A 15,336-nucleotide genomic window follows, 5' to 3' on the forward strand; every position below is an offset into this window, starting at 1 on the left:
GGTAGCGGGGGGGGATGCGCTGCACCAGGGGGTGCCGGGTGCCCTGCGCGCGCGGAGCGGCGGCGGGAGGGATGGGGTCCGTGGTCTGGAGCCCGCAGGGACGGGCAGAGGCTGGGGAGGGGGACGGGGTGGAGAGCGGAGGGTGCGGGGAGAGTCGCGGGAAAGCGGAGAGGGGGGTCAGGTGGAGGGCGGAGAGGTGGCCGAGGGTCAGGCCGAGGAGGAGGCAGGTGCGGGGAGAGGATGGGAAGCAGCTGGAGGGGAAGGAAGGGGGAGATGTAGAAAGAGCCACAGAGAGAGGCGGGCAGAGGCGGGAGAGAAGGGGTGCACACCTGGGGGGGGGGTAGATGCTGGGGGAGGTGGGGGCAGACTGAGGGGCAGAGAGACAGAGAGAAGGAAAGAGTCTTGTCCCAGCGCATCTGTTTCCGGGACGCCAAGCGCCACCAGGGTCTCCGTTCCCATCCACGTTCACCCACAGCCCCGGGCATGTTTCTTTTCTTTTCAATCATATATTTTTATTGATTTCAGAGAGGAAGGGAGAGGGAGAGAGAAACATCAGCGATGAGAGAGAATCATGGATCGGCTGCCTCCTGCACGCCCCCCACTGGGAATCCAGCCCGAAACCTGGGCCTGTGCCCTTGACCGGAATCGAACCTGGGACCCTTCAGTCCATAGGTCGAGGCTCTATCCACTGAGCCAAACCGGCTAGGGCATGTGTTTTGAGTCAGCTTGGTGGCATACATCCATTTAGGGTCCTCCGTGTTCCTACAGAGAAACTTCCAGAACCCCCTGAGGGCCCTGTGTTGTTGTTGTTGTTTTTTAAATATTTTATTGATTTTTTACAGAGAGGAAGGGAGAGGGATAGAGAGTTAGAAACATCCATGAGAGGGAAACATCGATCAGCTGCCTCCTGCACACTCCCCACTGGGGATGTGCCTGCAACCAAGGTACATGCCCTTGACTGGAACCGAACCTGGGACCCTTCAGTCCACAGGCTGACTCTCTATCCACTGAGCCAAACTGATCAGGGCTTTGTTTTTTTTTGTTTTTTGTTTTTTTTTTTAGATCGATCCCTATGTATTCTCTGTGCCCACCACAGGGTCCCCTAGATCCTCACGTGGGCCCGGATAGGACTGTATGTCCCCACGATAGCATATCCATGGATCTGATCAGCTGGATTTCCACACCAGCCAGGACTCCCCTATATCAGGTACCCCAAGGTGCAAGGCATCCATGGAACTCCAAATCCCCTGCAGAGTGTACCCGGGAGCCTGCAGTCTCCTGGCCATGCACCCTCATTCCGTGGACCTCCCTGAGCACCAGGCCCACTTGCAAGTGGTGGGGGCCGAGAAAGATCCCGGCCCTGTGGCTGAGGCAAAGGATAAAACAAGATAAACAAGCAGAATATGCCCTAACTGGTTTGGCTCAGTGCATAGAGCGTCGGCCTGCAGACTCAAGGGTCCCAGGTTCGATTCCGGTCAAGGGCATGTACCTTGGTTGCGGGCACATCCCCAGTAGTGGGTGTGCAAGAGGCAGCTGATGGATGTTTCTCTCTCATCGATGTTTCTAACTCTCTATCCCTCTCCCTTCCTCTCTGTAAAAAATCAATAAAATATATTAAAAATAAAACAAGCAGAATATAGGGTCCATCCAACGGCCACGCTCAGTGCTAAAGAGGAGACTGGAGCAGGGAAGGGAACCGGAAGTGTTTGCGGAGTGCGGTATTTTAGTTACAGTGCCGGCAGGAAACAGGAAGCGAGAAGGCCCCGAGTGGGATTGTGCCAGGCGGGCGATAGGAGTGTGGAAGGGGCCAGTGTGGCTGGAGGGGCTGTGGGGGTGGGGGGTGACCCCAAAGGAGGTGAGGACGCAGGGCGTTCGGGCCCTTAGAAGTCCTGGTTTACTCCGGGTAGTCTGTAATTATTAATAGGGCCTGCTTTCATTCTCAAGTGTCTTTGCCATTAAATGGAAAATTTTAGGATTATCCTACCTAGAGGTCATTGTAACCTGAAACCTATATGTGCATGTTAACCAACATGATCCCAATAAGTTCAATAAAAAAATAAAAATAAAATCTTCAAAAAAAGGTCATTGTAAAGACTATGGCTTTTTTAAAAAAAATCCTCACCTGAGGATCTGTTTATTTATTTTAGAGAGAGAGGAAGGCAGAGAGAGAGAGAGAGAGAGAGAGAGAGAGAGAGAGAGAGAGAAACATTGATGCAAGAGAGAAGCATCTATAGGTTGCCTCCTGAATGCACCCTGGCTGGGGTTTGAGCCCAAACTTAGGTATGTACCCTGACTGGGAATCGAACCTGCAACCTTTTAGTATACGGGATGCTCCAACCAACTGAGCCATTCAGCCTGAGCAAGGCTATGGCTTTTTTAAAAAAAAATAATACATTTTATTGACTTTTTACAGAGAGGAATGGAGAGGGACAGAGAGTTAGAAACATCGATGAGAGAGAAACATCGATCAGCTGTCTCCTGCACACCTCCTACTGGGGATGTGCCCGCGACCAAGGTACATGCCCTTGACCGGAATCAAACCTGGGACCCTTCAGTCTGCAGGCCAACACTTTATCCACTGAGCCAAACCGGTTAGGGCAAGGCTATGGCTTTTATATGCTACCTGGGACCACCATTTAGGCCACTATCATATTATACCTATATTCATATATATAATGTTATATATAGTTACATGTGCATATATACTATATAGTATGATGTATAATTTTATATGTAAATACACATTATCGATTGATAGGCTTGTGCATAGGTGTAGTATGTAGGTATGGTAGGCGGCCCCCAAAGATGTCACATCCACATTCCCAGAACCTGTGAATACATCACCTTACAGGGCAAAAGAGACTTTGCAGATGGGACTTGAGTCAAGATGATCCAGGTTATCTGAGTGGCTCTAAATGTAATCACAAGAGCCCTTAGGAGAGGGAGGTGGGAGGTTCTGAGTCAGAGGAGATGGGACAGGGAAGCAGAAGGGATGTGGCCACAGTCCAAGGAATGCAGGCGGCCTCCGCGAGCTGGACAAGGCAAGAAGGTAGGTTCTCTCCTGGAGGCTCCGGAAGTCACACAGTCCGGCTGACACCTTGATTTTAGCGCAGTGCAAGTCGACGAGTCCAAAACCCATTTAGGACTTCTGATCTCCAGAACGGTAAAATAATAAATCTGTGTTGTTTTAAGCCACCAAGTTTTTTAGTGATTTGTTAATAGCAGACATAGGAAAGGAATACTAGTACAATAGGGTGCCCATGGGTCCAGACCTGTGTCTGATAGTTATCCTACTACAAACACACACACACACACACACACACACACACACACACACACACACACACTCACGCTCACACAGGACCTACTAGTATATGTTGATCTTCCCATCTCAGCCCAAAATATCACCCTGCACACCCCAGGCCCAGCAGCTCAATACATTTGAAATGGAGGGCCCCAACTAAAGCTGGCTACAACCTTTTCCAGGATGGGGGGCTCTTATGGAAAAGACTAGAACTAGGGTTTCCTTAAGCCCAGCCCAAAGCAAACACTTCTGCAGACCAGGCCTGCAGGGGCTCATTCCCAGCCTCGAGCTCCGAATCTGGTGTGTGGAGGCTGTGAGCGTCCTAGACAAACTTGCCTGGGCATTTTGCTTCAAGAATCCCCCTCCTCTGCATCTGGCAGGACCCAGGGGAAATTTTACAGGGTAAAGAGGGGTGATAAGAAGGGTCTGCACATGCCCGGCCAGAACAGCTCAGTGGTTGAGCGTCAACCTATGAACCAGGAAGTCAGGGTTTGATTCCCGGTCAGAGCACATGCCCGGGTTGTGGGCTCCATCGCCAGTGTGGGGCGTGCAGGAAGCAGCCGATCCATGATTTGCTCTCATCATTGATGCTTCTATTTCTCTCACCCTCTTCTTTCCTCCCTGAAATCAATAAAAAAAATATTTTTTTAAAAAAGAAGGGTCTGCACGGGAGCTGCTGCGTGGAGAACGGGTAGGTGGGGAAACTGAGGCCAAGAGAAGGGGTGGGGTGAGTCAAAAGCTGCCTGGGTTACCCCAATGCAGGGCTCCAGTAAATGGTGGGGTGGAGCCTCAGATGCAGGGGAAAAGGCCTGCAGGTGAGGGACCAGTTCAACCTGCAAATGTAGGGGCGGGGCCAGAGCAGGGGCGTGGCCACGATAAGGGCGGGGCCGAAAGGCCTAGAACAAGGGCGTGACCACAGGAGGTGGGGCGGGGCAGAGTGTTGGGGAGGGCGGGAACATGGGTGTGGGCGGGGTCTCCTGGAGGCGGGGCCAGACCTGGGAGGGGCGGGGCATACCCAGGGCAGGGGTGGATCTCGCCGGGAGGATGAAGAAACAGGGCTCGCTAAGGGGCGGGACGCGGGACGGGGCGGGGCTTAGCGGGAGAGGCGCGAGGGGCGGGGCCTGTGCGAGGGGCGGGGCCACCGCGGTATCCGGTCGGGTGGGTAGGGCTTAAGGGCAGAGCAAACGCCGCCGCCCCTCCAGCTACGGAGTTGGGTGGGTGCGCCGGAAATGTCCCCGATGAGACCTGCGTATTTCCGGTCAAGATGGCGGCGCCCACGGGAGTCAGGTGCGGGCGACTCTGTCTTCAGTAGCGGCGGCGACTCGAGGCCCGGAGAGGTGAGGCGCGCCCCGCTCTGGCTCCCCTCTTCGGAGAGGAGGGAGGAGATTCGTTGATAGGACGACCCAAAGGGGTGCTGGTTGCTTTGGAGGCGGGACAGCGGCGTTGCTAAGAGACGGGGACGCGCGCACTGGACATCGGGGAGGGGGTTGCTAGGAGAGTGGGTGGGGCCTGTTGCTAGGGAGGGAGGCGGGGCTAGTGGCTTTGGGGAAGGGTCCCGCAGGTTTGAAGGCAGGAAAGGAAGCGGGCAGTGGTTAAGTGGGTGTGGGCAGAGCGGCTCCGTGTCATGGGGGGGCGCCGGGCTCCCCTAAAACGCCACCTTCTCAGCAGACCCCCAGGAGTCGACCCTCCAGGACACCAGAGCTCCTTCCCCGGTGACCCTCCCCTACCCCGCAACACACACTCCCCTTCTCCACAAGCAGCCCATGGCGGACCAAGGCTCGGGGGGCAGCCGCCTCCCCCTGGCGCTGCCCCCAGCCTCCCAGGGCTGCTCCTCCGGCGGCGGCGGCGGCGGCTCCTCTGCCGGGGGCTCGGGCCACCCCTCGCACCCGCGCAACCTGCAAGGCCTGCTGCAGATGGCCATCACGGCGGGCTCTGACGAGCCGGACCCCCCTCCGGAACCCATGAGTGAGGAGGTAAAGGGTGGGGTGCAAGAAGCCGGGGGAGGGGCGTGGGGACAGCTATATCTGGGGAAGCGTGGCTCGGGGGGGCTGGGAGCTGGAGTTTTCCGGGGTTTGTGTGTAGGGGGGGTTGCGGGAGCCCGGGTGTGAAGGCGCAATCGGCTATATTTTGCTAGATGCGGTCCTTGTAGCCGAGATGAGGGTCAGATCTCAGAACTGTCGGAGGGGGGGGGCAGATCCCGGGGGTCCCATGCTGGGAGGTAGACTAGCCTCGTGAGAGAAGAAAAGCAAACAAGGCTGGATTCCGCCGCATCCAGCTGTGTGACCTTGGGTATCACTCAGTCTCTCTGGGCCCCAAGGTCCCCATTTGCAAGTTGAGGATGATAAGAGTAACGGCACTCAGGGCGGTTCTGAGGTTGCAGTTGCAGTAGCGCTCCTGCAGGCAGCTGGGGCTCCCAGCGGGTGTGGTCAGCTGGTTGAGGGTGGTCCCAGGCACCCAGAGGTCACCTGTTTCCTGTTCCTGGTCAGGGCACACGGCCCGGGTTGTGGGTTTGATCCCCGGGTGGGAGGCTTGCAGGAGGCAGCTGATCAGCATGTCTCTCACATCAATGCTTCTATCTCCTTTCTCTGTCTAAAGTAGATAACAATAATAATAATAATTAATAATAATAAATATTTTTTTTAGCCCTAGCTGGTTTGGCTCAGTGGATAGAGCATCGGCCTGCGAACTGAAAAGTCCCAGGTTCGATTCCGGTCAAGGGCACATGCCCGGGTTGTGGGCTCCATCCCCAGTGGGGGACTTGTGGGAGGCAACCGATCCATGATTCTCTCTCATCGTGGATGTTTCTATCTCCCTCTTCCTTCCTTTCTGAAATCAATAAAAATATATTTAAAATAATAATAATAATAATTAATATTTTTTTAAAAAGAGCACCAGGCTCTGTGGACCGACTGTCTGCTTAGGTCTGACCACAGGCTTTGCAGATGGCTGACTGTGTGATCTTGGGGAAGTCACAGCCTTTCTGTGCCTCAGTTTTCACATCTGTGAAGTGGGTTGTTTTGGAGAGTAATAGGAATATTGCCTATAATGACATTTCGTCAGTGATGGTGGTTGCTGTTCAGGCATACCTCCTTTTACTGTGCCTCACGGATGTTGTCCTTTTTACAAACTGAAGGCAAGATCCTCCACCAGCAAAAAGATTAGGACTGGCTTTCTTGTGATACTTGCTTTATTGCTGTGATCTGGAGCCCAACCCCCAAAACCCCCTGTATATAAAAGCTCCTGCTCATGCAGCTACATCCTCGATGTCTTTGAACCTTAGGACAATGAGCTGAGAAACAAGCCCAGAAGGATTAGCCTCCTGCCCACATTTACCCAGTGCTGTGTCTACAGAGCCCTCAGATGAGTATAGGCAGTTAACACAAACACTGTGCATCCGAGAAATAGAAGGAAAAAACCCCAGTGGCCAGTTCTCGGCTCTCACCGTATCTAATGGAACAGCAGCATCGGTTACTGCCCCTTCCTCGATCTCTTTCTTCACTTGGCTTCCGGAGCAACACAGTGTCCTGGCCCTCACCGTCCCCACTGGCCCTTCCCCCCATTTCCTCTCAGTTCACCCATGTTCTCCAGCCTCTGAATAGTGGAGGCACTGGGACTCTCCTTTCTCATTATCTTTTATTTTCTTAAAATTATATTTTTATTGATTTCAGAGAGGAGGGGAGAGGGAGAGAGAGAGAAACATCAAGAAGATTGGCTGCCTCCTACCCATTCTGCACAGGGAATCGAGCTCAAAACCCAGGCATGTGCCCTGACTGGGAATCGAACCGTGACCTCCTGGCTCATAGGTGGAGGCTCTACCACTGAGCCACGCCAGCGGGGCCTCATTATTTGTTTTAAAATATATTTTTACTGTTTTTGTTTTTTTTTTAAGAGAGAGAGGGAGGGAAAGGAGAGAGAGATAGAAACATTGATTGGCTGCCTCATGCAGGCCCCCTACTGGGGGTCAAATCCGAAACCCTGGACATGTGCCCTGACCTGGAGTCAAACCTGTGATCTCTTGGTGCTCAGGATGGTGCCAGGCCTCTCCTCTCATTTGCACTCACTTCCTGTGTGAGCTCATGTCCTGTAGAGCTTTACTCTCAAACGTGTACCTGCCAGCCAGTGGCCCTCTCCTGGCGGTGGTTGTATCCACCAGACGACACTGGCAATGTGTGGAGACATTCTCGGTTGTTGCAAGCTATGGCGTCTCACGGGTCGCGGTCAGGGGTGCTGCTCAGCCTCTGGCACCTCGCGGACAGCCCCCACCACGGGACTGTCCCGCTCAAGGTGTCAATAGGGCGAGGGCTGTGAAACCAGGTGTCGCTTGGGCCTTCCCTCTGAACTCCAGGCAGCCTACTCAGCACTTCACCTTGGCGTGTAATAGATCCCTCAAACATAACACATTAACAGCGGGCTCTAGGCTCTGGACAGGTGCTAAGTGGGTTAGAGCATCGTCCCGATACGCCAAGGTTGCGGGTTCGATCCCGGGTCAGGGTGCATACAAGAATCAGCCAATGAATGCATGGATGGGTGGAACAAGAAGCCATTGTTTCTCTCCCCCTCCCCCTCTCTCAAAAACCAAACAAATAGCTCAGACGGTCTGGCTCAGTGGTTGTGCGGCGACCTATGAACCAGGAGGTCACGGTTCGATTCCCAGTCAGGGCACATGCCCAGGTTGCGGGCTCCATCCCCAGTGTGGGGCGTGCAGGAGGCAACCGATCCATGATTCTCTCGCATCATTGATGTTTCTCTATCTCTCTCCTTCTCCCTTCTGCTCTCTGGAATCAATAAAGAAATATGTAAACAAACAAAAACCAAGTTCTAATCTTCTCCTGCCCTACACCTGCTGCCCTGCCATCTCCTTCTAGGGAGTCAGGACAGAAACCGGGGAGCCCTGCCGCCTCTGCCCCCCACCCCACAGCCCGTCTCTCTGTAGATCTCGTGTCTAGACACGTCTGTCAGTAGAAATGAAGCTCCATAGATCGTGTTGATTGAAGGAACTGTCGGCGCTCTGATGTGGGCAGTCATTGTCAATGACCGATATTCATGAATGAGCTTATTGATGAATTCACCCACCTTGTCCCCCAGAGGCGCCAGTGGCTGCAGGAAGCCATGTCGGCCGCCTGCCGGGGCCAGCGGGAGGAGGTGGAGCAGATGAAGAACTGCCTCCGAGTGCTGTCCCAGCCCACGCCTGCCTCGGCCGGCGAGGCTGAGCTGGCCGTCGACCAGCAGGAGCGCGAGGGGGCCCTGGAGCTGCTGGCTGACCTGTGTGAGAACATGGACAACGCCGCAGGTACCCCCCCTGCCCCCCCCCCCCCGCCTGCCCCCAGCCTCGGGCGCCACCCGCTGCCTTCTGGTCCCCCTCCTGCCTGGCCTCCTCAGCGCGTGTGCGGCTGGGCTGCGGCTCATGGCGTACGTGGCCTTCCCCACCCAGTGTGAAGTGTTCAGGGTCCTTCCAGGTTGTTGCCGACCTTGAACCTGATTCCTTTGGGCGGCTGGTGCCCCATGGTGTGGATGGAGAGTGCTGGCCACGTGTCCCCTTTGGCTGTTCTGAATTCTGCTGCTGTGGACGTGGGGGTCCGAGTTTCTGCCTGAGCCCCGCGCTCGATGCCTGGGGGGTATACCTAGGAGTGGCCATTGGTGACTCTGGGTAACTCTCTCCCCAGTTCCACCTGCTCTACACAAACGTGGCTTGCCGACCCCGGCCCTGTGTGCGGTTCTCCCACGGGCTGTGGTGGTTGTAGGGTGTGTGGGGGTCATCACCGGCATTTCGCGGGCTGGAGCCTGCGACCTAACCCCCACATGCTGATTTTGTGGAGACACAGCGACCTGGGAGGGACCCCGCTGGTGCTGGAGAGAGCCAGCACAGGTCGGCAGGTCCCAGGGAGCCGGCCTGCCCCTCCGGCCTCACCTGGAGCGCTGGTTTGCTCTGGCTGCCGTAACAAAGGACCACGAGCTGGGCAGTTTAAACAGCAGACGTGGCCCGGCAGGTGTGGCTCAGTGGTTGAGTGTCGGCCTATGAACCAGGAGGTCAGGGTTCAGTTCCCAGTCGGCATATACCCGGGTTGCAGGCTCGATCCCTGGCTGGAAGTGCAAGATCAAGGTGTGGGCAGGGCTGGCTGCTTCCGAGGCCCCTCTCCGTGGCTTTCACATGGCTGTCCCCTCCCGTGTCCTCACATGGTCTCCCCCTGGGGTATCCGTGTCCTGTTCTTGTCAGGGCACCAGCCATATGGGGCCAATCCGGTGATGTCATGTCACCTTACGCACCTATCTTAGGCCCCATCTCCAGATACAGCACATTCTGAGGCACTGGGGGGGAGGGCTTCAAGGAATGGATTTGGCACAGCTCAGCCGTAACACTGGCTCCCCCCCCCTCCCCCCCTGCGGCACAGACTTCTGCCAGCTGTCGGGCATGCACCTGCTGGTGGGCCGGTACCTGGAGGCGGGGCCCGCGGGGCTGCGGTGGCGGGCGGCCCAGCTCATCGGCACGTGCAGCCAGAACGTGGCGGCCATCCAGGAGCAGGTGCTGGGCCTGGGCGCCCTGCGCAAGCTGCTGCGGCTGCTCGACCGGGACCCCTGCGACTCGGTGCGCGTCAAGGCCCTGTTCGCCATCTCCTGTGAGTGTCCGGGCTGCGGGGGAGGGGCCTGGAGCTGGCCCGGGAGGCGGGGGGCCCTGTAGGGATCTGCTGGGGGCAGAGGGAGCGGGCCTCCTTTGTTCATTCACCCCCAGTACCTGTCAGGGTCTGTGCTGGGTGCTGGGAACAGGGTGGTGAGTTTGCCGACCTCCTGCCGCTCGGAGAGCCAGGTCCTAGGGACCCAGGGCTGTCACTCAGCTTAAGTGACGGTGCCATCGGGTTCCCAGCCTCCGCCTGTGGATGGTCCTCTCGCTGGAGCTTGTGGGCGGGGCTGGTTTCAGTTTCTCGTGTGGGTTGGTCTTTCTGGGGACCCGTCCTCATCCTGGAGCCCACCCAGAGCCACATCATTAGAAGAAGGAGGCTCGCCTGGCTGGGGTGGCTCATTGTCCCATGTACTGGAAGGTTGTGGGTTCGATTCCCCGTCAAGACACATACCTAGGTTGCGGGTTCCATCCCTGTCAGGGTGCAGGAGGGAGGCAGCCAATTGATGCATCCCTCACACCGATGTTTCTTTCTCTCTCTCTAATGTCAATTTTAAAAAACATTTAAAAAGAAGAAAAGATGCTCCTATCACCAGGAAATTCCAAGGGAGTTGGGGACTGGGTGTCAGGAGTGGAGGACAGAGACCAATTACAGTGGGGCCTTGACTTACGAGTTTAATTCATTCCGAGACCGAGCTCGTTAAGGAGCTCGTTAACTCAAATTACTCTGTCAACTCAATGCAAAAAATCAGCCGAGAGACAGCTGGTATCTCAAAAAACTCGTTAGTCGGGACACTCGTAAGTCAAGGCCCCACTGTATGTTTATTATGTTCCCTGGAATAAGGTGGGGGAGGCATGGATAGGAGATTCTGGAGGAAGGAGTTCTGGTGAGGGCGAGGGAAGGAGTCTTGGAGGAGACGGCATTTGGAAAGTCACATCCAAAAATAGGGAGACAGATGGACAGACAGGCCCCGGGCAGCCCCGCGGGGAAGGGCTGTCAGAGGGACTTGGTGCCCCGGAGGTATCAAGACCAGAGCCTGGTAGGGGACAGATGGACAGTTTTCTTTAAATGGCTTAGTTGTATCAGTGAAAGTACACCTTTAAGCCCGGCCAATGTGGTTCCATGGTTGAGCATCGACCTATGAACCAGGAGTCACAGTTGATTCATGGTCAGAGCACATGCCCAGGTTTTGGGTTCGATCCCCAGTGGAGGGTGTGCAGGAGGCAGCCAATCAGTGATTCTCTCTCATCGTTGATGTTTCTCTCTCTCTCTCTCTCCCTCTCCCTTCCTCTGAAATCAATAAAAATAGATTTAAAAATATATATACCTTTAAGAAAAGATAATGCTTGTGAAGCACAGGCCCGTAAAAATTGATGATGGCGATGATGATGGTGATGATGATGGTGGTGGTGGTGGTGGTGATGGTGGTGATGATGATGATGGTGATGATAGTGATGATGTTGGTGATGATAGTGATGATGTTGGTGATGATGGTCACTGACTTTGAGGCCCATCCTCTCTCCCCTCCCCAGGCCTCGTCCGGGAGCAGGAGGCTGGGTTGCTGCAGTTCCTCCGGCTGGACGGCTTCTCGGTGTTGATGCGGGCCATGCAGCAGCAGGTGCAAAAGCTCAAGGTCAAGTCAGCCTTCCTGCTGCAGAACCTGCTGGTGGGCCACCCAGAACACAAAGGTGGGGTGGCCAGGGCAGGGGCTGGGATGGTCCCGGAGGATGGTGGTGGGGGCAGGGAGTGCACAGAGGGCGGGGCGCCTTTCTAACCCCGAGTCCTTCCCCCAGGGACGCTGTGCTCCATGGGGATGGTCCAGCAGCTGGTGGCCCTCGTCCGGACAGAACACAGCCCCTTTCCACGAGCACGTGCTTGGAGCTCTGTGCAGGTGCGCGGGGCCCGAGGGAGCACCTTCCGGGGCGGTGCCCCCTCCCAGAATGCACCACTGGGCTCCGGCCTCCTTTTCCTGGGACCCAGGAGTGTGGGGCTTCCCCTGGGGAGTGCTGGCCCTCTCCGAGCCTGTGTCCTCACCTGTAAGGGGAGTGACGCAGCAGCCCACGGAGGAGTGGGGGGAAGGCTCTCTTTCACCCCGCACCCCCCACGGTCCAAGTGAATCAGCGTCTGAAAATGACAGGATGGGGCGGCCGAGCGGGCGGGCAGCGGCCCCAGCCAGGCCCTGTGCTCAGTGCCCTGTTGTGTGCAAGTCCCATGAGATCCGCTTTGCAGCGGGGGAGACTGGGGTTCGGTGTGGGGCGCTGTCTTTCCCTGGCCGCCAGGGCGTGTGTGTGTGTGTGTGTGTGTGTGTGCGCGCGCGTGTGTGTGTGTGTGTGTGTGTGTGTGTGTGTGTGTGTGGAGGTGCCAAGAACTGCTGTCCTGTGCCCGCAGCCTGGTGACGGACTTCCCCCAGGGCGTGCGGGAGTGCCGGGAGCCGGAGCTGGGCCTGGAGGAGCTGCTCCGGCACCGCTGCCAGCTGCTGCAGCAGCACGAGGAGTACCAGGTGGGCCGCCCTCCGCCCTCCGCCCGCCTCCGGGTCTGTTCTCCCCGCTGGTCATGTTCATTCACGTCTCTCCCAGCACCTGTGCAGCCAACACCCCTGCCACCTCCCATGTGCCTCACACTGTCCCAGGGAGTTTCTTAAAGGGCTAACACATTCATTTAATCACTATTCACGTTATTTACATTGCATTCAAGTATTTAGTAATTAAATATTAGATCAATAAATACATAAGTGATAAATAGCAGGCAGTTACATCTCGAATTAAATAGGTAAGTAACAAGTCCATGGTAAAGAACTCCTTAGATATTAGATAACAGTGATCAAGCTCAGGAGCCAGTGAAATAGATAAGAAATCAGTGGTAGCTCATTAGATAGTTAATTGTATGGATAGTAAGTAACACGTGGTAAGTAGCTCAGGTATTTACATCGATAAGGAGCCGCAGATAAGCAATGAGCACAGCCTGTCCCGAGCTCCCCACCTTTCACGGTGCGTGTGGCTTCCGAGGTGCTCTGTGCACAGACAAGCACACGTGCCTGTGACTTCTCCTTCCTTCCCCGCGTGCTGCCCATGATCGTGTCCTGAGCGCCCTGTGCTCCTGGCCTCACCCCTCTCCTGGCATCTCAGGTGCACACTCTTTCCTCTCCTCCTGTCGCTGCCCTTCTGGACGGACATGTTTCCACACTGAGCACTAACACTGCTAACAGAAGAACCTCTCGCGTATGTTGCTTCCTATGTGTATGTCTACAGAACAAAGTTCTAGGAAGGGAGAGGCCGAGTTCAAGTGCCATAAAGGTCAAGTTACGCTCTAGCCAGTTGGGCTCAGTGGCTAGGTCATTGGCCTGCGGACTGCAGGTTCCCAAATTCGATTCCGGTCAAAAGGCACCCACCTCAGCTGCAGGCTCGAACCCTGGCTCTGTGGATGTCTGTCTTTCATATCAATGTTTCTCTCTCTCTGTCTCTCCTCTCCCTTCCGTTTTCTCTAAAAATCAATGGGAAAATACCCTCAGGTGAGGATTAACAACAACAAAAGGTGAGGTTACAGGGCTAAGGGCCATTTACTGCCCAGTTGCTCTCCCTGGAGGTTGCACTGGTCCGCGTGCAGCCACAAGGGTCCCCAGCAGCCTGGCCAGGCTGGCCCCAAACCATTGGGCCTTTTTCCAAGCTGATGGGTGGATCCAGCTGCCATTTGTGTTTCTCCCGAGTGAAGTTGGGCCTCTTTTTCCTTTCTTGTTAACCGCTCGTGCACATCCGCAACCACGTTATCCCGTGTGATGAGTCGCAACTATTTTTACCGCCAACTTGGTTCTCTTTCTGGCATCTCAGTGCCGGGCAGACACCGTGTATGTTTCTGCGTCCAGCCCTTCAGTGCTTGCTTTCCCGGCTTCTGGAGTCTGTGTCCGGGGAGGGGTTCTCAGTGGGATGAGCAGGGAGTTAGAGCCTGAGTGAGCGGATGTGAGGACAGACCAGCGGGGGTGACCAGAGGCTGGAGACCCCGGGGTCCAGTTCAGGAGTCCAGACGTGGGTGAGAAGAGAAAGAGGGAGCCGGGGATCTGAGCAGAGGTCGGAGAACCCGGGAGGCTTGGGCCGGCAGGGGCCGAGCAGCGAAGAGGAGCGGTCTTGGGTGGGGTGTTTAGAGGCAGGGCCCGGCCTCAGCACTCAGGGCACCCGCTCTTGCCCCTCACCCAGGAGGAGCTGGAGTTCTGCGAAAAGCTGCTGCAGACCTGCTTCTCCAGCCCCACGGACGACAGCATGGATCGGTGAACCCGGCGCTTCCGGCCCCCTCTCCGTGGGAACCCTAGGCCTCTCGCCTCCCGGCCACTGGGCCCTCTCCCAAGGGAGAGCAGGGCCTGCTGGTGCCGGGCCACCCCATGCCAGCCCGTCTCTGCTCAGCCCCCTGGAGGGGCCCTGGGAAAGGCACCGGCCCCTCGGACCCCCCAACCCCCGCCATGCTCTCACTCCACCCCTGTAGCGTCCACACTGTCTTCCAATAAAGGTGTTGCTCTCCCTCCTTTGCAGCAGCCTCTGTCACCTCCCCTGGAGGGTGTCTGGGGAGGGGAGGTGGGGCTCAGTTCTAAGGGACCCGGGGGAGCCACCGAGGGGACGGAAGTGGGCGGGACCTGGGAATAAAGTGCTGCTCTCGGAAACCCAGAGCCATTGTCGCCTGTCATTTCCCAGCCTCGAGGGGGAGTGTGGGGCGCACCCACTCCTTTTCTCGGCTACCATCCTCGCTGATTTCTCCTCCATTTGGGGAAACCCCCACGGTAGATTCCCACACTGCAGGCCCCAAGGCTGAAGCCCTCTCCTTGCCCAGCATCCAGGGCGAGGCACGTCATGTGACTGCAGCCCCACCAATCAGAGCCCTCCCTGCGGCCTGCTGGGGAGCCACTGACAGAAGGTGGGAGGGAGCACGTGCGCCAACAGCGGGTGGCGCTGCCCAGAGGGTGGAGGCTGGTCTGTGCGCCCGGGAGGCCCCTGGCTGGGCGTGGGGTACGTTCCCATCTGCAAAGCACCGAGCCTTCTCTCCAGCCTTCTCAGATTGGGGGGGGGGGGGGGGGCTGCCTCGCCTCCTTTAATAAATTGCTTTTCAGATTAAAGGAGGTTTCACGGGTAGCGACCAACAGCCCTGACCGCTGCCATTTTTCAGACGCGGAAGCTGAGCCCAGGATGGTTAGTCCACGGCCAGGTTCACGCGGCCAGGATTCAGACCTGGGCTCACCCCAAACCGGGTTCCTCTGCCCTGTACACTGGCTTCCTAGCCCTGTCTGTTGCCAAACTAATTCCTATGCAATTTCCTGGCACCCCTGGGACTTTGGAGGGGCCCGTTACTTTCCCCGCTCCTCCCACATTCAGGATAAGTGGAAGGTGGTTACGGGATCCAAGAATCGGAGGTCAAGTGCCACCTCCGTTTCTGTTAACG

The 15,336-nt window shown here is 56.4% G+C and overlaps 2 protein-coding genes across 2 annotated transcripts in view; one reads left to right on the forward strand and one right to left on the reverse strand.

Annotated features, from left to right (window-relative positions):
* Positions 1–2,636, reverse strand: part of BRSK1 (BR serine/threonine kinase 1) — a 24,032-nt gene extending 21,396 nt beyond the window's left edge. The window contains exon 1 of the mRNA XM_014449997.2: positions 2,624–2,636. Coding sequence (XP_014305483.1) covers positions 2,624–2,636 — 13 coding nt within the window. The remainder of the gene's footprint in view (positions 1–2,623) is intronic.
* A 2,202-nt stretch (positions 2,637–4,838) lies between these two features.
* On the forward strand, positions 4,839–14,567 carry HSPBP1 (HSPA (Hsp70) binding protein 1). Its single transcript, XM_014449998.2, is given in 9 exon segments — positions 4,839–5,030; positions 5,032–5,277; positions 8,390–8,594; positions 9,694–9,918; positions 11,451–11,606; positions 11,712–11,773; positions 11,775–11,809; positions 12,307–12,418; positions 14,106–14,567. Coding segments are annotated over 9 exon segments (1,218 nt in total). The 5' UTR covers positions 4,839–4,928; the 3' UTR covers positions 14,181–14,567.
* The last annotated feature ends 769 nt before the right edge of the window (positions 14,568–15,336 follow it).

This window comes from Myotis lucifugus, unplaced genomic scaffold, assembly GCF_000147115.1.
Source record: "Myotis lucifugus unplaced genomic scaffold, Myoluc2.0 scaffold_1624, whole genome shotgun sequence".
Classification (NCBI taxonomy): domain Eukaryota; kingdom Metazoa; phylum Chordata; class Mammalia; order Chiroptera; family Vespertilionidae; genus Myotis; species Myotis lucifugus.